Source organism: Phocoena sinus, chromosome 5, assembly GCF_008692025.1.
Source record: "Phocoena sinus isolate mPhoSin1 chromosome 5, mPhoSin1.pri, whole genome shotgun sequence".
NCBI lineage: Eukaryota > Metazoa > Chordata > Mammalia > Artiodactyla > Phocoenidae > Phocoena > Phocoena sinus.
Window position 1 is genome coordinate 27,267,482 of NC_045767.1, and position 23,915 is coordinate 27,291,396.

At 38.3% G+C, this 23,915-nt stretch overlaps 2 protein-coding genes across 6 annotated transcripts in view; both read right to left on the reverse strand.

Annotated features, from left to right (window-relative positions):
- ANK2 (ankyrin 2) overlaps positions 1-23,915 on the reverse strand; it is a 574,287-nt gene that overhangs the window by 31,940 nt on the left and 518,432 nt on the right. For 4 of the 5 annotated variants that reach the window (XM_032631821.1, XM_032631820.1, XM_032631823.1 and 1 more), the window contains 9 exons: positions 18,248-18,472; positions 15,327-15,481; positions 12,585-12,796; positions 12,075-12,279; positions 9,846-9,942; positions 6,715-6,943; positions 6,109-6,234; positions 3,832-3,954; positions 1,595-1,627 (listed from right to left, as the gene is read on the reverse strand). In XM_032631821.1, the coding sequence (XP_032487712.1) occupies positions 1,595-1,627; positions 3,832-3,954; positions 6,109-6,234; positions 6,715-6,943; positions 9,846-9,942; positions 12,075-12,279; positions 12,585-12,796; positions 15,327-15,481; positions 18,248-18,472 (1,405 nt within the window). The remainder of the gene's footprint in view (positions 1-1,594; positions 1,628-3,831; positions 3,955-6,108; positions 6,235-6,714; positions 6,944-9,845; positions 9,943-12,074; positions 12,280-12,584; positions 12,797-15,326; positions 15,482-18,247; positions 18,473-23,915) is intronic. The other variant, XM_032631822.1, reaches the window with a different exon arrangement.
- LOC116754480 (ER membrane protein complex subunit 3-like) lies at positions 19,719-21,716 on the reverse strand. The gene is made up of 2 exons (XM_032633166.1): positions 21,011-21,716; positions 19,719-19,756 (listed from the first exon to the last, which is right to left on the reverse strand). The coding sequence occupies exons 1-2, from the start codon at positions 21,714-21,716 to the stop codon at positions 19,719-19,721; spliced, it is 744 nt and encodes a 247-aa protein (XP_032489057.1).

A 23,915-nucleotide genomic window follows, 5' to 3' on the forward strand; every position in this document is an offset into this window, starting at 1 on the left:
CAATTTAGTTGAGAGAAAGGAAAGAACAAAGAGCATGCCAGGGTGTTACATTCTACAGAAGTAGTTTCATTATTAGTTATAAGCCAGAATTCCAAATCCTGAAAAGAATACAAACTGGATCTGTAGCCCTGAATAGTTCCTGAAAATACTCATTAGAAAAATCATAAGCCTAACGGAAGAATTCATTTGAACATAGCAAAGTTGGTTTCATAATCGTGTTGCTCTTTCAACAAGGTATGCACGTATCATCTTGAATAGCTTGGGGATTGAGTCACCAACTACAGAAAGGAAATTGAATATGAGAGACAAAGAGTGACTGCACAGTTGAGAGAAAAAATGACTTCAGTCTTGTCGTAAGTTTATTGTGTATCTGGTTATACATGGCAGGACAATGAGTCTATAATCACCTCTCTCATCCTGCCCCACTGCCTGGGTATCGGTAAAGAAGTGACTTCAGGGGCAGTCTATGAACTGATAAGGCCTTACATTTTAAGCTGGTGAGTACAAGCGTGTTTATTATGTTTTTCTTTATGGTTTTCTAGTTTAAATCCAACAGAATAACATTAAAAAATAAAATTAGTATATTTGACAACATTTATGTGCAACTAATAACAATTCCATTTGTCTGTCTTAGAAACAGGAAGCAACATGTTAATCAGTTAAGTGTAAGGACTTTTCCAATGACTTCTTTCATTTCTATGATAATGTTTGGGCATTTTCAGACCTTTACAAGGGAAACAAACACATACTTGCTTTGACTATCGAAGCAGGTATAATTCAAATGGATGTTTATTCAAGGTAACCTCTCTAAGGCTCATTTTCTTCATCTGTCACATATCTATGATATGATAGCACACACCTCATAGGGTGATTGTCAGATCAGTGTTGGTGGGGTATGTGGAGCACTTAGTAAAGAATCTACCTTATAAGAAATGCTCATTATATGTAGAGTTCTGCATTATAATATTAGTATAGTCAAATGGATGAACTACATGCTCCTTAAAGTTTTTTATTTCAGTGGTTCTCAAACTTTTTATTAACCCCCCTTTACACTCCTAAAAAAATACTGAGGAGTCTGCAGAACTTCTGTTTAACATATATAAATAAATATCTGTATTACAAATGAAAGCTGAGAATATACAAGAACCCAAGTATACACAAGCACACATTCCAGACTGTCAGGGTGATGATGTCATCACATGTAATGGAGCCTCTGGAAGACTCCTATGTAGCTTCTGAGGATATGGGAGCTAAAAGGCAAAAAATGTTTCAGTAATATTAAGGAAAGAGTTTTGACCTCCAGACATCTCCAGACCAACCTTTGAGAACCACTGAGATAATGGTTTTGGTCTTCAGCTGTTAGTAATCTATATTGCTGCATAAAGACAGGTAACAATTTATAGGGAAATATTACTGTCCTCTGAAATCAGTCCATAAGATGAGAAAACAGGCTCAGAGAGGTTAAGTAAGATCGTGACCCTTTAATTACTAAGGACAACGGTGTAACCCTTCTAAGACACAGGTAACCATGTGCTCTTATCAGTGGTTATAGCAGTAACACAGCCATTAACAAGTGACAATGCCACACAATTACCTCTTCCTCCTGTTCTTGATCTGACTCTGATTCCTTGCCGCCCCAAGATGCCATGCAAGATGGAAAAAAGAGAGCAGGAAGAGTGGAGAGTATTTAGAAGAAAAGACAAGACTAAATACCCTGACAACAGATATCAATAGGTAAGCATACGTCAGCGTACTTGTATTTTTTCTTACTAACAGTGTACGGAAAACAAGCACAAAAATTAAAGAAGATTGATTTAAATGCAAATGTCTGTAGATTCAAGAGACAAAAGAACCAAGATTATAAATAGACTAATCTACTAGACAAAAGAACTAAAATTATAAATATACTAATTTCAGATGCTCCGTTACCAGCAGCCTCAAAGTTTGACGTTTAATGGATTTGATGGCATATGTCTACAGAAATGGTGATGACAATATCTCAGCCATTTACAGATATTGGCTAAAAATGTAAAAGCCACAAATAAACATATGGTGAAAATATTTTCAATACACAGGCAATATTTAGGAGTTCTATTATAATTAAGAGCTACTAAGTTCTAAAATATATCTGAACTATACACTGTTTGGCAATGTTTTCTTTTGTTTTGAGTTACTAAATGGAAAGTTGTCCTGGACCATCACAGCATTAATAACTGTGTCTGATACATCTTGACTTAAAAGTAAAAAGTAATAATAAACTAAATCCTTTCTTTTATAGCACATTGAAAGCTCACTGAAATCAGAGACAAAGCTCATTCATCTTTACATATCACTTAGGTGGATTGCCCCAGCAGTACATATTTCTTCGTGGTTCTTATTTGGTAATCTGCTTCGGTGACTCAAAAGTGAGCAGCAGTACAAACCCCAAAGTACATTCTGTACCATTGGAGTGCAATTACAGTCCACTTACTGGATCAATATACTTATTGCTGTATTCTAATTCTTGGAATAATATGTAAATTTATGTAAACAGATACTGGTATTTCATTTAATTTTTATCATTTAATAAGAATTTACAATGTTAAACATGACACTACATGCTTATCTCTATGTGACTGATCTCTAATTTATAAGAATAATTAAGTAAGAAAAATATACTGTGGTAAATAAAAAGAAGTATAGGAAATGTTTTGTTTTGCAGAGTCAAGATTTAGAATTTTTTTTTTTTTTTTTTTTTGTGGTACGTGGGCCTCTCACTGTTTTGGCCTCTCCCGTTGCGGAGCACAGGCTCCGGACACACAGGCTCAGTAGCCATGGCTCACGGGCCTAGCCGCTCCGCGGCATGTGGGATCTTCCCGGACCGGGGCATGAACCCATGTCCCCTGCATTGGCAGGCGGACTCTCAACCACTGCGCCACCAGGGAAGCCCTAGAATTTTAAATATACTTCTACCTCTCCTCCAGGTCTCACCTGCCACTACTCATCCCACTTCCTAACCTCTAAAATTCACACTGATCACTTGCTATAACCTCCTATAAATTGCCATGTGGGAGCTTTCCATTAAAAGGAAAGGGATACTGGTTAAATTTTTTTTTAATAATAAATAAAGTTCTCCCCAACATTTAATTCATCCCCCTTGACTTCTTTGATTTGATCAGAGTAATCAAAGAATTCTATAATGGGGAGAGGTTTCACTAGAAAGTAATACCTGTAGGTAGATTTGGGTCAAGAATTAATGAATTTTCCTTTCAACCATGTTTCAAATCTACTCCTATAACATGCGAGTATTTTATATACTAATCATGTTAAAATACTTGAAAAATTAATTTGATGCTCCTAAAACAGTATAGGGTACAAGATGAACAAATAATTATTTTAGCAACAAGGTAAAATATCCTGTTGTTGTTCTGAATCTCATAATACATAATCCACCTGTGAAATGGTAGTAAACCGAAGCTAATAGACTCATAAAGTTTCGGTAGGGTGAAATGTACTAGTATGGTGCCAGGAGGGCACATAAAAACAATAAGAAAGGCAAAGTGAACTATTTAATTTTTAAAAATTAGTCCAAAAAATTAAATCTTAAATTTGAATTTTCTCTCTTCCATATCTAATATGTATTTACAGAAAAATTTCCATCAAAATGAATTTAATGTGAAATAAGGTAGAGTTACTTTTTCCCTTACTTAAATGGAAAATCATAAACTGGACAGGGTATCAAAAATGATTGTTATATATGGTTGCATTCAGTGTCTTTGCTTTTGTTTATTTTAAAGAATTTGAAAATCAAATGCTATACTCCCTGAATTGCACTACAGAAGATTACAATACCTTCGCATAAATTGGCAGGGTGATGTTTAAGTTGCAAATAGCTTGATGCACCAGGCCTCTTGTAGATTTTGGCTCTTTCATAAATGATAGTCGTCCGCAAGGTTCCTGAGTTGTATCACGTACCTTGAACAAGAAAGGCATACATGCTTCACCTATATGATGCACACTATTTATTTTAATGAGATGATACTCAAAAGAATCAGGAAAAATCATTAGATAATGCTAAATAAGGATTTGGAGGTGTTCCTTTTCCCCTTTCCTATTGTCATTTAGAATGGTTAAAAAAAATCATTTAGCTTAAAAAAATGTGGTAAAATATACATAAAATTTACCATTTTCGTTTATACACTCACCATTTTCAAGCATACAATTCAGTGTCATGAAGCACATTCACAAAGTTGTGCAATCATCACTACTATGCAGAATTTTCCATCATCCCAAACAGCCACTCTGTACCCGTTAAGCAGTAATTCCCCATTCTACTCCTCTCCCAGCACCTAGTAACCTCTGTTCAACCTTCTGTTGCTATAAGTTTGCCCCTTCTAAGTGCCTCGTATAGGTAGAGTTATACATTCACGTTGCAACATATATCAGAATTTTGTTCTTTTTGAAGTTTGTGTTAAATTATACATAAAACATCATTTCAACCATTTTTACATGCACAGTGTAGTAGCATTAAGTACATTCACACTGTTGTATAACTATTACCACCATGCATCTTCAGAACGTTTTCACCTTCACAAACTGAAACCGTTTCCATTAACTTCCCATTCCTTCCTTCCCCGATCCCCTGGTAACCACCATTCTATTTTCTGACTCTGCATTTGACTACTCTAGGTACCTCATATAAGTGGGAACATACAATATTTGTCTTTTGTGTCTGGCTAATTTCACTCATTTTAAGGCTGAATAATATTCCATTGTATGCATATACCACATTTTGTTTATCCATTCATCTGTGGATGGGTATTTGGGATGCTTCCACCTTTTGACTACTGGGAAGATGCTGCTATGAACATTGCAAGTAACCGAGTCCCTGCTTTCAATTTTTCAGGAATTGCTGGATCATATGCTAATTCTATGTTTAACTTTTCGAGGAACTGCCATACTGTTTTCCACAGTGGCTGCACCATTTTACATTCCCACCAGCAATCAATGTATCAGGATCCCAATTTCTCCACATCCTTACCAACATTTGTTATTTTCTGTTTATTTGTTTGTTTGTTTTTGATAATAGCCAACCTAATGGGTATGGAATGGGATCTCACTGTGGTCTTAGTTTGAATTTACTTAAGCTGTTGAGCATACTTTCATGTGCTTACTGGCCCTTTGTATATCTTGTTTGGAGAAATGTTTATTTAAGTCGTTTTCCTATTTTTGTATTGTGTTGGTTATAAAATGACTTTTGCACATCAATAATATCAAATATTAGCAGTTATACAGCTGTTTGTGTTAAATGGATCCATTGCCCCTCAGCAGTTAGTGCTTAATGTGTGATCTGTAAAAGCCTTTCTTTAATCAGGCAAAACAACTGAACCAGAAATGGCACAATGAAAGCCTGCAGTAGAGATCTTGAGAAAACTTAACAGACTTAGTAAAATTTAAATAGAATTATTACTTCAATTTCACAAATCTCTCACTCATATCCATTTTTGTCCCTCGTTAGAACTGGGAATCTAGGACAAAACTTGTATACGTTACTGCCAAATTCCTAATGTGGATTAATATTCCTAAAGAGGGACGACAAATTTATGGTACACTGAAGTGTCTCCATAAATGTTTGTTGAATGAATTTATGAAAGTATATCCAGTCTATAGCTCTATCTGGGATAATCTGTTAATAGATTAAGTGAGATCCTTGGTCTTTTGAGAGTTTTTTATTACAAAAATTTGTCACTAAGAACTCTTTTGGTCTCTACAATTGTGAAATCACATGTTTTAAAATTTTAAGCACAAATATTTAAAAGAAATAATAGTAAAAAAAAAAAAAGAGAGAGAGAGACTTGCCTTAAAATTTGGAGAAGAATGGCCAGTTTTTCTAATAAATGAATTGGCTATTTGTCCCTCATTCTTAGCCATAAACATAGTCTATAACTAAAATTTAAGGTTGAAATTTTAAAAAATGGTTGGTTTTCTAGGACTTGAAAAATTTTACAGAAATGGTTTCAAAAAATCACTGGAAATGACTGAAAAGCAAATATTTTCTTCTACTAAAGGAAGTCAAAGCTTTACTTGATCTTGAATTAAATGCATTACAAAGTTCCATGTATATATTACCTTGACAAAGAGAGGGAGTCTGTTTTCTTTAAAGGCAAAAAAACTGAATATATGATGTTGGCCACTCTTGGTTAATGGCACCAGGTTGCCAAAACAATCAACATAGATGGGTTTTCCTTCTAATACCTGGTGGAAATAGAGAAAAACAACACAGAATATAATAGCTGCAATTATTACTTGTTATTTACATGAAGAAGTGGTGGTATTACCTGGAACATTAAAATTCTTAAAATGTGCATACAATAATCTTTAAACTCCTGGCTGACATTTGGTCTTATCTGTGACAAAGCACGTACCAGCACTCCCTGGTATAAGTATATATGTATATGTATATTCATTTACATACTTTGAATTTATCAATGACATATAATTTTTCCCACAATAATCTTTAAGAGTCCTTTTACCTCCTCACACTGAGACTATCCCAATTGAATAGGTCCAAACTGGCTAAAAATGGCTGATTTTAGACCCTGACCTTCCAACTGATCAAGATGTCGACTGGTCTTTTTTTTGATGGCTCTATTTATGGTATACTATTTTAAATATAATTTATTAATAAAGGTATAAACAACATATTAACAAAAATTGGTTTTACAAATACAGTACCTCCACATCCCTGCTTCTGGCCACCTCAGCAAAGTTTTCTTGTTGTTCAAGCGTCTTATCCACTTTATCATCAGTCATGCAGAAACACCTCAACCTGGCTTCAATGGGGTCATGTGATTTGGCAAACACTACAAATTTGGCCATATATGGTACACAAATAATTTCTCTATACACTTGTGATGCAAAGGTAACGGACTCCTGGATTTGTCGACAATCTATCAGCCAGAACCTATAAAATAAAATAAGGTCAGTTATCTGAAATTTAACATACAGTTAGCCCTCGGTATATATGGAGGACTGGTTCCTGGAACTCCACAGATACCAAGATCCACAGATGCTCAAGTCCTTTATTTAAGATGGTGGAATACAGTCAGCCCTCTGTATCAGTGGGCTCCACGACTATGAATAAGGAAGGCCAACTGCATGAAAACCAAGTCCGTTCCTTCAATATGATCAAAGTAATCATTAAATGCTTCTTGGAAAAAGAAGGGAGCAAGAAAGGGAGATAATGAGAGGAAGTAAAAAGGAAGGGAAAGAAAGATGGGGAAGGGAGGAAAGGTAGGAGGATAGATGGGAAGGAGGAAGCAGGTGAGGGGAAGAGAAAAAGAGGTACCAGGTGTTTAAGGTCAACTATTAAATACTGTGTTTGTAATTTTTTCCCTTGGAAACTCTTCTGAGTATGCAATCTCCTGAAATATAGCTTCAGTGTTTAAAATCCTTTAGTGCTATAAGCCCAGTACTGGATATTACAACAAGTATATCACTGGATGAGTTTCTATTTTCCATGATTGCCCCTCCTGTTCATTTCATTTCCTGAAACTCTTTTCAACAAAATCTACCTAGCTCTTTTCCTCATTCCATCATTCTTTTCCAAAGGACTCACAGTCACCAAAGTTGGATCAACTCAGCCACTTAAAAAAAAATCTGCTTTTGCTTCAGAACTCCTAAGTATTGCTTAATACAATTAATAGAAGAAACTATTAGCTTTGTGACTAATTTATGATTTCTAGCCTCACCTAAATCTGTGACATATTTTGGCAACTTCTTCCTCAGATACCTTTTTTTTTTTTTTTCCGGTACGCGGGCCTCTCACTGTTGTGGCCTCTCCCGTTGCAGAGCGCAGGCTCAGCGGCCATGGCTCACGGGCCCAGCCGCTCCGCGGCATGTGGGATCTTCCCAGACCGGGGCACGAACCCGTGTCCCCTGCATCAGCAGACGGACTGTCAACCACTGCGCCACCAGGGAAGCCCCCCTCAGATACCATTTTATTCAGTACAGTAATGGTGCTAAACCTTTATGATACCCCTGGACCTTCTCCCTCACCTCAGAAAGGTAACTACACTGAGAAAGCAGAGATGATCAGATGGCCATTCTCTCAATTTGCTATTCATACACTTCAAAGATTTATTCCACATCCTCTTACTTTGAAACCTTTCTCCATCTATGATCACTCTCCTTCCCCCAACTCATTGCCCATAATCTTTAGGTATTCTGAGATTTCCTTATCTTCTTAGCCTTTCTTTCCTTCAGTTCCTGACCCATCTCTCTTCTTCTTTTTAATTGTGATAAAATATACGTAATATAAAACTTACCATTTTAACCATTCTTAAGGGTGCGATTCATTGGCATTAAGTACGTTTACAATACCGTGCAATATGACCACTCTCCATTTCCAGAACTTTTTCATCATCCCAAACACAAACACTGTACCCATTAAACAATCACTTCAAACTTTCCCCTTCGCCTCAGCCCCTGCTAACCTCTATTAAACTTTCCGTCTCTATAAATGTGCCTGTTCTAGGTACCTCATTTACATGCAACACCTGTCCTTTTGGGTCTGGCCTATTTCATTTACTATAGTGTGTTGAAGGTTCAGCATAGTTCCTGGCTCTCGGCAGGCACTCAACATTACCTTCCTCTTTATACTGATTGAACTATACTTTATTCACTGCTTCTTCAGTTGTCTGAAAAACTTAAATTATTAATACACTAACATAATAACTCATGATTTCCTGGTCTATCCTACAAGGCCTTCTGTAAATAATGTTGTTAACCAACATTCCGGCATTATTGCTGAATTATAGACTCCACTGTTGCCAGCTCCCAATGCCCTTCTGCATCTTTGCTCATGTTACCATCTTTTCCACTTTTATATATCCGCCTGTTAGGTTCCTACCTATCTCATGAGCCACCTCTTCTCAGACATCCTCTGTGACCACCCTGATAAAAACACCCTCCTCTAAATTCTTTTAGTACCTCTTTTGTACCTTTCCATTCAGAACTTGTCATTTTCTGGCATTAGAACGTGGATGCCTGAGTGGCAGGGCACACTGACACATAGAACAGGAGACTCAAAGTTGAGCCCTCTGGGTGGCTCGAACTATAAACATGTGTCACCACACCTATCTATTGCTGTGCACTGTTGTTTATGCATCTATCTTTTTTCCCCCCGAATAAGAATTTAAGCTTTAACCGCTCTCAACTTCAGTTTTCTCATCTGTGAAATGGACATAATGCTTCTTGCCCTTCCTAGGTCGCAAAGTTGTTGTAGTAATCAAATTAAAGAAATGGGAAAATGCTTGGCAATCTATTAACGATCATGCAAATGAAAACTCATATTAATAAACTGAGTTAGTGTATACACATGCAATAAAACTAAATAGCTTTTTAAAGATGCGTGATACATAAGTGGCAATATGTAAATGCATATTCGGTGCATAAACATCACCGAAACCTCTACACTGTTTAAGCAAACCATGATACGCTTTGTGTTTTGGTTATCATTCTGTTGGAAAAAGTAGTTCAGGCTATTTTGTTGACAACAGGAAATCTATCATTCCTAAGACCTTTGGGACTGGAAAAATCAGCAGTGGCTGCTAAAACCAGAGTCTGGGTCATACAGTAATAGCCAACAATCATTTATTTTCTTTAGATTTTAATCTGACTGGCTGTACTTTGTTATTGCATTATCACTATTACATTTACTGGCAGGTCTAGTTTATAATATGAAGGTAAATGCAGATCATATTTATAACCATACCAAAAAAAATGACTTTTAAAGAATGTAAGGAACAAAATAAAAGACATCGGGGGCATTTCACAGTAGGTTTTTCTGTGGAGTATAACCATACCTGGCAGACACATTAGTTGTAAAGGAAACACATTCATTGACAAATGTTAATGGCGTAGTTCCTGTAATATCTTCCCACTGAGCAGGGGTGGTTCCACCTGAAATAATATGATTGTTGAAAAAAATTAGGCAAAACTCCAGACCCTGCATTGTAAAATAAAGTCTCTGTGGTAGTAGCTATGTTCACTCACCCTTCAAGATGACACATTGGAAGCAAAATGACTAAAAACTGTATGCTAAAAAATGACGCATTGAAAACAAACAGCAAACACCACACTTCATGGAACTAAATTTAAGGGAGGTCATTTGAATAACTGCTTCAAATTACTAGGCACTCTATTCTCTGCTGACATTCTAAAGATTTGATTGTAATTGCGAGGCTCTGAAGATAATTTTGAATTATATACAATTGATGATTTTAAAAGATCCTTTGACCAACCAAGGAGCTGAATACTTCGTTAAAACAAAAATCCAAATATTCTTTTGTTCTTTAACTTCATATTTTATGCAATTATTTTCAAGAAAGAAAACTTCCTCTCAATTTGTAATTGAAGGCTGGCAAAAAAAGTGCTTGGAAAATATTAAGAGCCCAATAAATACTGCAAAGTGAATGAGCAAATGACTGAATGCCAAAGGATGACCTCTGTGCACAGACAAATCACTATGGAGGGTGATGCTGACTTTTATTTCTACTGAGAAATTAAGTTGGCATAGATAGGACAAAACCGTCTTCAAGCACTGCAGGAGAAATATATGTTTGAGATGAAAACCAATTTTGACTAAGGTTTCTTAAAGAAGGGAATGAGTTATCAAACAAAGGTCATGGAAACTTATTCTTGGAGGCCTCTAAAATATACACTGTAAGCAGAACCATAAAATATAACCGAGCAAAACACAAAAATCCAAACACCCAGGTTAACATATTTGTAAAAATTAATAGATAAATTAAAGAAATTGTTTACTACAAATCCATCCAAAGACAGAGGGCTGGAATAACTAGATCAGATGGTGCCTAGGCCCAGGTGGTATCTCCATTTTATCATCTATAAGGGCAGGATGTGCCACGGACATTTTTCAATCTGACTTGTTTTGCATCCACACTATTATGCTGCACATTGTAGGAAGGTTAATCATATACACATGGACCAAAAAGTATGGGAAAGATACCCAGGAATGCTATGTAATAACCAGAAATGAGTAATTGGGAAGAGGCCATAGGTAAAGCATATGATTTCCCACTACCCTCATTTTAGTCCATGTACGTTAAAATTATGTCATATTATTAAACTTATGCGGTAAAGTCTCAATGATTCGCTATCAAGAGTACAGAAAAAACATTAATAAGAAGGAAGAATGAAAGAGAGAATAAAAAAAGGGTAAACATTTCTGCTAATATGAAGGAGAAATGAAAAAAAAAATTCCAACAATACTTAAGCAAGCAGAGATGGTCATTATTCCTACTGACAACAGTATGAATATTTACTGAAAGCCAATACCATGTAGTTATTGTTAATTAGGGAAATTATCAGCCAAATTGTGTAGTTCTAACACAGGTTACTTGTGTGGATTTTTCACCTCTCACCATTTGTGGTGGTATTATTGGCAGAGACAACCAATATTCTGGGAATGTCTTTCTGGAGTTTGGTAGCTGACTGAAAGCTACTACAACTTCCAACTGAAAAGACCAATGTTCAGTTAATCACTAAAAACCTTCATTTTGTTTTTCCAAAGTTAGTTCAGCACATCAATTATAAAGACATAACCAATTCCTGGATAGAAAAGTTTGAATTATTGGGTATAATTATACAAGATATTATTTATTTTTCAACAGGTATAGGATGATGTCTTCAAAGAAGGCTTAAAGCTTGGGTTTTGAGGAATATGGGCTTGGGTTTGAATCTCAACTCTGCTAGATATTTACGGTATAATCTCAGGCAAGTTATAGAATTTCTCTCAATCTTGGTTTCCTTTTCAGCAAAATAGGATTAAAGTCTCCTCACAGGGCTACTGTGGAGATAAAAACAACAATGTATATGAAGTGTCTAAAAGTTTCGCATACAGGCTTTATTTAGTAAATATTAGCCCATTTCCTTTCCCCTAGTTAGAGTGCCTTTCCTGAATTAATGCATATAACCTTACAGGCATCTTACGACCAAAGTAATTTAATATTTATGACAATCTAAGTTTCTTCTTTCAGAACTTTCTCCTACAGTAGTCACATGTGACTCACCTGTGATGCTGCATAGTAATCTTAAGGTTGGTGCATCTCCCCCAAAACCATTCAACATGACATCACTTGAAGCTTTGGGGACAGGAATGGTCATGGTAATTGGCTTGTGAAATTTTCTTCTTCTAGGTTCCAAAGTGACTATAGGGCTGAAGGTAGCTTTGTTGCCTAGGATCTTCTTAACCAACTCACTGTGCATAGGTTGAGCCTTTTAAAAGACAAAAAAAAAATTAAAATAAACAATATATGATTATATTCCATGTCAAATTTCTTAATGCATTGCTCTTTATTTCATAAATCAGTTTTCTGGCTTCAAATATGGCAACTGAAAGTTTACTACTGTTACCAAACACTCATCTAAAACTTTATGAGACATATGATCTCCTAGGGCAGCTTTTGCTCACCCAGGAATAATTTGATTCTTTAACCATTTAATTCCCATTTGAAAAGTTGATTTTTAATCACTGGAATAAAATCCATGTTCGGTTAACTTGCATCTTGATGTGGGCATACCTGTAGGCCTACACGGATCCGCTTGGTTAGTGCCCCCTCTGGGAAGACGGCCTGCACCTGGGGTACCACTGTGCTGCTCAGCACGCCTCCCTCTGGGCCAATCAGGTTGCTGTCCTGTTTGATGCGAGACACCACTGCAAAGTACTGTGGGAAGTCACGGGTGATGATGCGGCAGATCCGTTTCTTTTCTAGGTCTTCCGGGCTATCCAGCACTGAGACAAGAAATGACCCTTCTTCATATAGCAAGGATTTCCTTCTGAAAGCATTCTAGCAGACTCACTGGCATAGTTAATAGTGAACAGGTGTTGTAACAAAACACTTCCTTTTTTAAATAATAGGAAAATTTAAAAAGTAAGGCTATCCTAACAACACCTGAAAAACGACTGCAATCTTTCAAGACCTGTCAGCATTTAGCTGGCACATTTTCTCTCTTTGTGGAAACTAGGTCTTTCCAGGGCACTGTGAAAGAAAAGCATCTAGTTCCAGATGCGGTATTGCAGGGCTGCCTTTGTAAGTGAGGGGGTTTGAGGGCAAACCTGGAATGAAAATGAACCTGTTCTATTCTCAGCTCAACAAGATGGAGAGGAAATTTGTTATGGGCTCCTTTTCTGTGCAAATTTCAAAGTTAGCTCAAGAACCAGTTATTGTGGTTTTAAGAAGTAACGTGGCCCTTTCAGCTCTCAGGGGAGCAGTGCGTGAACAAACTCTGTCTTGGAAGGGTAAGATTCGTGTTTGTGTGTTCATTCCAGTGGCATGGTTGTCTCTGAGATAATCACTGTGGATATTAAAAAAAAATCAGTGACTATAAATTCAGGGATTCAATATTCCCCGGAAACCATTAACTTACCAAACAGATCATCTAACATCAGGAGAATGGGATAATGGGCTCTTTATCAATTGTATTAGTGTAGATATGTAGGGCAATACAGTAAATCTGACTGGTTTAAAATGCTGAAAATTTGAACTAAGTGGATCACTGAATTTTAAGGGATTATGGAACTTTATTCGTTTTTAGAAATCATTTACAATTCTTATAGAGGCATGAACAACAATCATGTTTTTCCTAACTATTGAATATAACTAGATAGCAAAAGTCAGAAGTCCCAGGATCTGATCATTCATGATTGAAGATCGATGCATTGGCAAATACTAGCTTATACTTCTAAAAGAACAGGTTACCACACATAATGAACATAAAAATATACAAATCCTATTCTCTGTTTTAAAATGAGCCTTTTACATATGTAAAAAGTTATAAGAGTGGGTCCCCATCCAAGGACAAGATGGCAGTGTTAATGACAGGTAAATACTTCAGATGGAAATATCCTAAACTAAATGCAAGCAAAAGAAATGGTTTCAAGGAGTAGAAGCAGCTAAATACTGCACAGAACAAGCCTTATCAGTAAGAATCCTGATCTTTTCATCTTGCGTGGAAGATGCTGACCTACACATCTAGAAGGCATAATTTCCTCTTCCATCCACCTCTTGGATAGGGTAAGCCTGGCCTCTCTTCTTATTCAGCCTCAGCAGGGTGCAGAAAGAAATGTTAGAGCAGCTGCTGTCACGCTACACTTCGCTATTCATGAGCCATACCTGAAGCTACAGCCGGTGGTCCTGGAAGACTGATAAAACTTGACAAATAGCCACATGGCTGTGTGTCTACCTCTGTACAAACTTTGGTATGCTCTTGGCACTTAGGCAAAGAACCTGCCCTATTTCTGTAGTTACATAAAGTGCAACATACCTGCAGTTATCAGGACTGAGAGACCTCATCTCTGTGCAACCTCAGGAGGCCTAAGAATGAGGCACCTCCCTCTAGTCAAACTGAGATATTTCAACCTGGGGCTAAATGGCCTAAGCTGGGTTTGGGATTTACAGAGATTAAAGCCCTAATGAAAAATAAGTTCCTTAACTATATGTGTAGGTTTGTATATGAAATTCAACCCTAACTAACTCCCTGTTCAAATTATATATAAAGTGTGACTGAACTTAATTTTCCTATCTCCTTAATAGAAAGTTAAAAATTACATTATCTTATAATGCAGTAGTTATGGTTATATGTAGGTTTACCTACAGAAAAGCTTAACACTTTTTATCAGTGTCTTAAATATCTAAACGTTCAAGTTAGGCATTTTTTAAAATCATGGATTTATTATTCAGTATCAGTCGTTTTGTTATGAAACAAAAATATCTATCCTATCTCACGTTTTAGAAAAGTTTACATTAAAGATAGAGATGGGCTGTATCTTTTTGTTAAAATGAGATATTTACTATTAATGATTTTATTTTCCCAAATGTTAACAAAAGTAAGACTAGACAAATATATTGTATACTCCAACACATCACCATTGGAACATACAAGAATACTTGCTGTGGTAAAATAACAAAGGGACACATTTGTTACTAAACCAAACTTGGGTCTGCTTACCCTTTTGCAGTAGAGCCAATCTACTGACACCAGGTTGTGGTGAAGGAAATTGTGGCGTTTATTGCAGGTGCCAAACGAGGTGTCTGGGCAGCTAATGCTCAAAAGACCCAGACTCCTTGTTTGGTACCTGCAATAAACGCTGCACTTTCCTTCACCACAACCTGGGATCAGTAGATTGGCTTTACTGTGCAAGGGCGAGCAGACCCAAGCTGGACTAGGCAATACACACACACACACGCCCATAGGACATAAAGAAACGCATCATTATCATGCTTTCGCTTCAGAGTTCTTTTAAAACGTTTAATATGAAGTACCTTCATCCATGCCATTAAGGATTTCATTCAGTTCATCTTCAGTGTAGTCGCAGTAATGCTCTTTCCAGCTGTCCCCATTCTCACTGCGCAGGACAACCAGTTCCCTCTCTTTTCCTCGAAGGGCAGCAAAATGAGGGATCTCCACGATCACAGGCCTGACACAGTAAGGCAGAACATTCAGTGTGGACAGGAGCTAACCAATATCGAGACAAGCACCTTGACTCTGTCTGTTGCAAAGTGACCTGGAATTCTTCTCTTTCTGGGGACAGGGACCTAGTGGGCCATCCTCTGAAGCCCTGAGGCTAGCAAATGGTCCCGCAGTAGCTAGCACTTCACCTCAGGGGCACCAATCCTCAGGGCCACGCTGTTACCTTAAGCCAATGCTGTTTCTCTGTGAGTGCATGTGGCATTCTGGAACTTCTCCTTTGATAAATGCAAGGATAACACATTTAACCAAAAGAAATGTACATGCATATCTATGAGGTGTGCCAATCACTTAAAATGTTTTCTACAAGGTACAAAATGACAAAATGGTTTAAGAGGGAAAATGGCTCATACGCTGTGTAATTTGATGTGTTGTAAATGAGGAGATGTCAGAAAAGTCAACTACTTGGTAACTAGAAAGACATGCACTCATGGGATTCTTTTCCTTATGTTTTCTCCATTCAAGAAAACAATAGGCATGTGTACACAGTGTGGCCCTAATTGAGCACCTCAGCAGGCAGCCCCATTTGTGTCCAATGCCTATTATATTCAGGATCCAGAACATGCACTTCCCTACTGCTTTTTAGGTCACTCTCAAAATTTAGAGAGGCTTTGGATTTTTCAGTCCAGGTTGCTTTGATACAGACTCCCAATTTATCATAGTCACATCATAACTAGCACATAGTACAACTAGGCAGATCTCATGCTTTAAACGAAAATGAAGGTCACAGCACTTTAAGGAAAAAGATAGAAAAACATCACTCGAAAATAAAAGTCACATACCACAAGGGTCAGAAATGGTCCACTAAAGATAGGTTATACAGAATTTAAATCATAGAGAGGGACATGTCATGGGCACAATGACAAAAAGAGAAATCATATTGCAGAAGAAGGAGAAGAATGGGGGCCGGCAGCCATCAATTTGTTTTAAGTCACTCCTACCCAAGGAATTTGGTTCCAGGAGGCCCCAGCTGAAGGATGCGGCTGACCAAACTTTCTCCCTCATTAAGTGGGGGAGGAGCCGTTGGCAGGTGAAGTTTACTGAGTACATCCAAAGCAGCAGTGAAAGAAAGAACATAAGTAAGCTTCAGGTGTTGTTTTCCACAGAACCCCAGCATCACCAGCTGATGAACAGGGTGAAGTTTGGTTTCACACTGCATTTGGTTCTGCCCCCTCCATTGGTCACAAAGAGCAAGAACAGAGACCCAGAGTGTACAATGGAGGCGTGTGGAAGGAGGGAGCATGGGGGTCAGATCTGTCCCTACTTAGGTTCACTGCCAGGGCATGAGCCAAAAAAGAAAAAAATATGCTCCACTGGAAAGACAGAGCTGTTGGGGATACAGTAAAAACTCTGACTCCATAGCGAGGCCAGAAGTTTTTATGGATATTCCTCAACAGATGTGACGAGTATTCAAAAGCCTACAACTACCTGCACATGAGGGAGGGGAAAGGACCTGGTACATACAGAATGAAAGGAACCACTGGGGAATTACTCCAACCATGATGGCATCTTCTGATGCAACCCAGAACTTCACAGGCTCCTTCTAAATCTCTGGTCTGTCTGATGGGACATGGGGAGTGGTTTCCATAATTGGGAAATACAGACACACCCCTTTTCACGTGTGAACATAATTTGGAGCAACCTGTTAACAGGTTGCTCCAAATTACAAGGCTTTAGAACATTTCCTGAGTTCTAAAGCAAGAAATCCTCTCCCCAGTATGACATTGGCAAAGCAAGAGTTCACGATTAATAGAATTTTCTCCCAGTTTTTGAGCACAAAGAGTTGATATGACAAGACTTAAATACAATTGATTTGTTTCAAAATATTTTGAAACTTGTCCCCCTCCAAAACTTCATTGTTTTGTCAGTTTTCAGCAGTAGCTACTCACTTCTTGGCATACTGAGATACCACTTAATAAAATAGCAGCCATACAAACAAACAGAAGAAAGAAGAAATGTTTATTTCTGCTCAAAATTGCTAAAATGAGCATGGCGAAGGTTATTCTTGATTTGGTCCTCTTAATGAATACTATGGCTAAATAAAATGCCAGTATAATCACAAGACTCAAGGTAGCAATTCTGACAACAGAAAAGACAAATCACATAGACTAAATTTTTGGATGTTCTATAAAGAACACTGCTCTCCAAAGTGAAGATAATGATTCTGTTTTGTAACTATACAAGACTTTATATTTGGAATAGACTAGTACAGTTGACCCTTGAATGACTAGGCAGGTCCACTTATGCCCTGATTTTTTTCAATAGTAAATATTACAAGACCACACAGGCCGACTCTAAGGTGTATGCAAAGTTTTGACTGTGTGGAGGGTCAGCACCTCTAACCCCTGCATTGTTCAAGGGCCAACTGTATTTTTTTCTCTATGACTTCACCACTTAAATCCCAGATTCAAAAAATACCTACCATCGACCAAAACATGATTATTCATATTGGGAGACTAGCACCTACTATCACATTCAAAGAGAAAGAGTAAATAACAGTTAACCTGAATGTTTAATCCATTAATGCCTTAAAATAAGAGGCATTTAAGTGGAGTCAAGCATTGAGGCATTACTTCCAATTCTTAAAGAAATTTCATAGGGGCCAATCTTCTTTCAAAATGTTTTGACGTACCTTTTTCCATTCCATCCTAGTGATTTCATGTGGAGGACACAAGCTCATCGGTGACTAAGTGGGAGGTTTATCAGAAACCCTTACCCAAGGAACTGAGCACCCGAAGGTCCGACTTCAATCAGGCGACTGGCCAGGCCTTCTCCTTCCACCATTGGAGGCATTGTCGCCAGTCTATGGCGTTTGACCAGTCGGCAGGTGACTCGTGTTGGGGCAGTACACTTCCGAGGCGGAATGATGATGCGGAGCCCATTGTGTCTGCATCCTCGCATAGCACCACCTCGGGCGTCCACCATAAAACTAACCAGGAAACTAAAAATTAAAATAGAAGGTTAGATGTGTTTAGAAATATCAATGGCAGGTAAACAAGCTTTGTCAAGTTATTTTTTTTCCGTAATGCTCTGTTCTTAAAACATCTCTTTTTTATCTATATGCATGGTGGCCAAAAATTGGCCCTTAAAAGTTATTTTGCTTTATACCAATGCCTTTATTTTAGTTTGGTTGTTGTTTTAATTTTTGTATTTTTTGATCTGTAGCTAAAGAAGAGTTCTAATTTTTTTTGATAATGGTAATATTAAATATAAATTGTAAATTAAAAATATATCCAATTGACTCAGAAAGTAGAATGAAATTATGTAAAGAATATTGATTAGTTTCCTTTTGTTATAAATGCAAATACTTTTGCTTCCTTCTATGTGTGTCCTGAAAAAAATCCATATTTTGAAATAATATAAGGATAGAGCAGAGGGGAAAGACTAAATTGCAGCTTTTCTAAGTAAACTCAACTTGACTTTTAAAAATTACATCTTGTCCAGATCATTTTACTATAATTTTATGACTTAAAAATTTTCACAGGCCTTCTCCCAAGATCGAACCCATGTACATGCATCCTGCTCCAACATCGTCTTACCCAGGATGCAGGTTTTTAACTCATTACATTCTAAGAAAAAAAAGAGGAAAAGCAAAATAATCAAATGTTTTGGATAGAACCAATTTACTGGTTAAAATGCACTTTTTCACTTCTTACGTAGAAATCTCTCTGCTATACCTTTTTTTTTTTTTTTTTTTGCGGTACGCGGGCCTCTCACTGCCGTGGCCTCTCCCACCGCAGAGCACAGGCTCCGACGCGCAGGCTCAGGGGCCATGGCTCACGGGCCCAGCCGCTCCGCGGCACGTGGGATCCTCCCGGACCGGGGCACGAACCCGTGTCCCCTGCATCGGCAGGCGGACTCTCAACCACTGTGCCACCAGGGAAGCCCTGCTATACCATTCTAATTGAAGGGGTAGACAGGAAATGAAGATTATAAATACCCTCTATTCTGGGTTTTGACGTGGGAAAACCTGGGCTCATGCTAATGGAGGATATCTGTGCATCATGATTTTCCCCAAATTATAATAAATTGAATATGGAAAGTCATAGGTAGTAATTTAGAAATGTAAAGGCATCTCTATTATTTTTGCTCCTTTTTTGCCAAGCTAATTACTTGTAAATAGGGGAATAATGATCCAAGGTGACTTGGTTTGTTTATTTTAAGTGTACCAAGAGAAAGGGTTTGTCTTAACTTTGAAGTTGTTTCCTTTGGGCTGTTCCTGCAGCTTAGTTTGAGTTCTTCTCACTATGTTAGTGTAACACTCATTAAAGCCTTGGAAGCACGCACTTTGTCAAGGAGCAAAAATTAAACCAGGCAATCTGATGGTCATACACATAGACACAAAGACACACACAGTGTGCACACCCTTACACAAGTAACATTACTGTCTTTCCCAATTCTCCTTGCATTTGCAAGCTTTTTATACCAAAACAGAAAGAGGAAAGCACCATACAGGTGTATTATGGATCTAATGATAGCTTAACGAGCACAGAACTATACCAGATTCATCACACCTAGATATTGCATCCATGACAACATGTAAAACATTTCAAAGGTATTTCATCAAAGTAAGTTATGGGATAGAAACACAATACATTTATGTTATTTTTAGATAAGTGAAGGAAAAATACCTTAGCGTCCTCTTTATAGCAGAACACAACTCATTAAGCATGCTATTAAACAGAAACCCTGTTGCTAGTAATACAAATGGATGTGAAGGAGCCCAGATTGCCCGTCTGAAGCAGGTCGTGCAGGATGAGACCATGAGAAGAGGCGACACACTTCCTCCCACATGCAGGAGCCGGTCTAGACCTACCAAGTCACACCCAGTCCTCTAAGGTTTTAGTATGGGGCACAAACTGGGGAGTATAATCAACAGTTAAATCCTGAAGTGTGGATACTTCTGGTCTTTATCAAATCACAATGAGAAAATGTTGGCTGCTTTTCTTATTACTAGCGTTTAAGTAGGCTTTTTTTTTTTTTGGATCCCAAGAAAACAGGAGTTTACTGTGGTTTAGAATTCAGAATGACTGTACATAATAATTAGGTTTAACTGACAACACTTTTTCTGAAATTTCTGAATTTTTGCTAAGTTTTATATATTATCACTAGCTTGAGTTTCCCCCCCTCTCTTACTTTTATTACTAGAGTCACCAGAAGGAAAATTTAAAATATTTCAAAAATAGCTGTTTCTGGGCAAGTCACCCAGCACACACTCCTAATGTTTCCTCTGGTTTCAAACATAAAGGGGAACACGGCTCAGACAAGAACAATCCTTGCTGCACACCTGCCGGCTCATGCATCCCACTTTTTATTCCGAGAGGCTCCAGCTCAAAACAAAAGTTACAAGGTTAAGCGCTACTCCGAGTTCCTGACACAGCTAACCCCTGCTTCGTCTTCAAAAACATAGAAGTCTGTAATTCCTTTTTGAACATGCCTTCGAAGTGGAGGTCTTTGGCCATAAGCTCCTTCCTGACACCATCTAGTGCCCACTGGTGGTCCGTCAGCTCCAAAGCTTCCCACTCTGTCTTAAAAGCTTTATTGGTGTCTGCGAGCATGGCCATGGCTGCTCCAGTCATCTGTTGCTGCATTATCCGTGATTGGTCAGCAGCATTATCTTGGCCCAAAATCACAGAGTAAATGCTCCAAAGCCCAAAGACACTGAGGAAATACCAGGATGCAGAACTCACCCAGGAGGCATCTAATGTGAGTAGTTCAATTTCTTGCTGTAGCATAGGCTTAAAACAGAGGGTCAGTGGAAACAGGACCTTGGTTGTGACAAAGCCTGAAAATGTCATGTTGATCCATCCACCAATAAGAATCAGAGGGAGGACATTTGTGACATTGCCTTTCATTGTGTTGGTGAGCATAGTGGGATCAGTCATAAGAGAAGGAGGCACAACCTTCCTTTTAGTTTTTTGAAAAAACCCATCCTCTGGGTTGTTGAAGTAATATTTTCGTGTCAGGAAAGACTGTTCGGGAATGTATTTTCCATTTTCCCTGAGGACTCTGCTTCGAATTAGGACTTGACTGTTGGAGACTTGCTCCTGGGTGAGCTTCTTGTCACTCTGCAGCAGGATGGACATGTAGTGGCAAATCATGCCCATGAAGAAGGTGATGATAACGATGGGCAGGACCACCCAGAGGCAGATGTTGGAGTCGAGCAGCAGCTCCGGTCCTGCCATTTTCACAGAGAGCCGGCTCCTGGCCCGCTGTAGCTGGGTTGATCTTCACTGGGGCGTGGGCTGTGGGGCTCCTCGTCAAGTTCGCCTCTGGGCCTTCTCACGACCCTCAGCCAGGTGAGGCTGGGACAAAACCACAGCCTCGGCCCTTGCGCCCTGCCCACCGCCAGGCCGCCCACTAAGTAGGAATTCTTAAAAAATTATTTTCTATTTGCCTTTTAAAATGCACTATTGCTCAAAAGAATGAGAGAACTGGTAACGCTTCTAGATGACTATAAAGGCTTTCTTTTCCATTTTACTATTTTCTTTTGACTATGATATTTATGTTGATTTTTATAAAAACTAGAAAAAAGTGACTTAAGTTTCAACCAGTGCTATTCCAAACTCATTGCTACATTTCTGACTTTCTCTACTTTCTCTGATTTTGTTTCGTCTTTTGAATACTAGCAGCACTGGTGAAGAATAGGGACTCAAACTAGTAAGGAACCATAATACATCTGCTTGATATTATCAATCTTCAATACTATTTGTACCATTTGAAGGCATTTAGGGAATTTCCCAATTCATGTTACATGCTGTTACATTTCCACTATGTTTATTCCAGTGATGGCTTAGGGCCTATATAACATCTCCATTTAGAACATCTTCTAGAGGTGCAGGATAAAGCAGGGGTCCCCAACCCCCGGGCCATGAACAGGTATCTGTCCATGGCTTGTTAGGAACCAGGCCACACAGCAGGAGGTGAGTGGCAGGCAAATGAGTGAAGCTTCATCTGTATTTACAGCCGCTCCCCATCGCTCGCATTACTGCCTGAGCTCCGCCTCCTGTCAGCATTATGGTGAGCTGTATAATTACTTCATTATATGTTACAATGTAATAATAATAGAAATAAAGGGCACAATAAATGTAACGCACTTGAGTCATCCCCAAACCATCCCCCTGACCACTGTCTGTGGAAAAACTGTCTTCCATGAAACTGGTCCCTGGTGCCCAAAACGTTAGAGACCGCTGCTCTAAGGAATGAATTGAAGTAGCTATGTTCTTGGCTGTAACAATGTTAAAGTAACTATATGTTTGATTACTTTCTCTGATTTTGTGTCATTGACTGATTTTTTTTTTTTTTTTTTTTTTTTGCGGTACGCGGGCCTCTCACTCTTGTGGCCTCTCCCATTGCGGAGCACAGGCTCCGGACGCACAGGCTCAGCGGCCATGGCTCACGGGCCCAGCCGCTCCGCGGCATGTGGGATCTTCCCGGACCGGGGCACGAACCCGCGTCCTCTGCATCGGCAGGCGGACTCTCAACCACTGCGCCACCAGGGAAGCCCTGACTGATCTTTTTAAAATTCTCTTTTGTTCTCATTTACTCCATAATTTCCACGCCCCTTTTCATGAAACAATTTGTTACCCTCCTAGTAAGTACTAGGTGCCCTGCTAGGAACCAAGTGAGAATACAGAAAGTGAAGACGTAGTTGCTGCTGCCGAGATGCTCACAGCCTAAGCCCCAAATGTCACATGATGGTTTCACTTACTCAGAATCACTTACTTTCCTGATCAACAAGAAATGAATTAAACCATATATAGAAGCCATATCAGTGCCACAATGGCAGTGACCTTGTTCTCCATATTTCTTCCTGTGTCCCCTCAGTGCCTAGCACAATGTAAATGGAGCACATAGTAGGTAGTTAATAAATAACTGTTGAACAGTGAATGAACGGAAGAGTGAAAATGGTAAGTTGTGAGAAGCTGTATATATTTATTTCTTATTGAGAAGAAGCCTAAAATAGAAGGTTATTTAATTCTCTGGTCCCTGGACAAACAATCCAGTCAGACCTCATTCAAATTACTACACTCAGATATTTCAGCTCATAAAATAGCAAAACAGTTGAGAAGGACCGACCTCAATGTTAAATATTCCTCTATAGGTATTTTACTGCTCCAAAATGAGAGGCCCAATATATTTATTTCCCTTGATAGAGGATGAAGAAAGACCAAAGATTTGAAAATAAAAGAACTTAAAGACCGGAGCTGCAAGTAGATAAGTTTAACTATATGTGTCTCGGTGTCATCACAGATCTGGAAAATTATGTTTAAGTACTGCACTGGAACACAAAGCAAGCTGGAAAAATTTAGGTGCCAATGTGCATAATTCAGAGAAAAGAAAAACTAAATTTCCAATGAAAACAAGTTTTTGTGTCTTTATCA

Bases quoted from the DNA above. Each gene is read 5' to 3' on its own strand.
- LOC116754480 (XM_032633166.1), bottom strand. From the start codon at position 21,716: ATGGCAGGACCGGAGCTGCTGCTCGACTCCAACATCTGCCTCTGGGTG. The intron at 19,757-21,010 runs GTGTCAGGAAGG...ACTCAAACTAAG, and splicing joins CCACCAGTGGGCACTAGATG to CTGCAGGAACAGCCCAAAGG.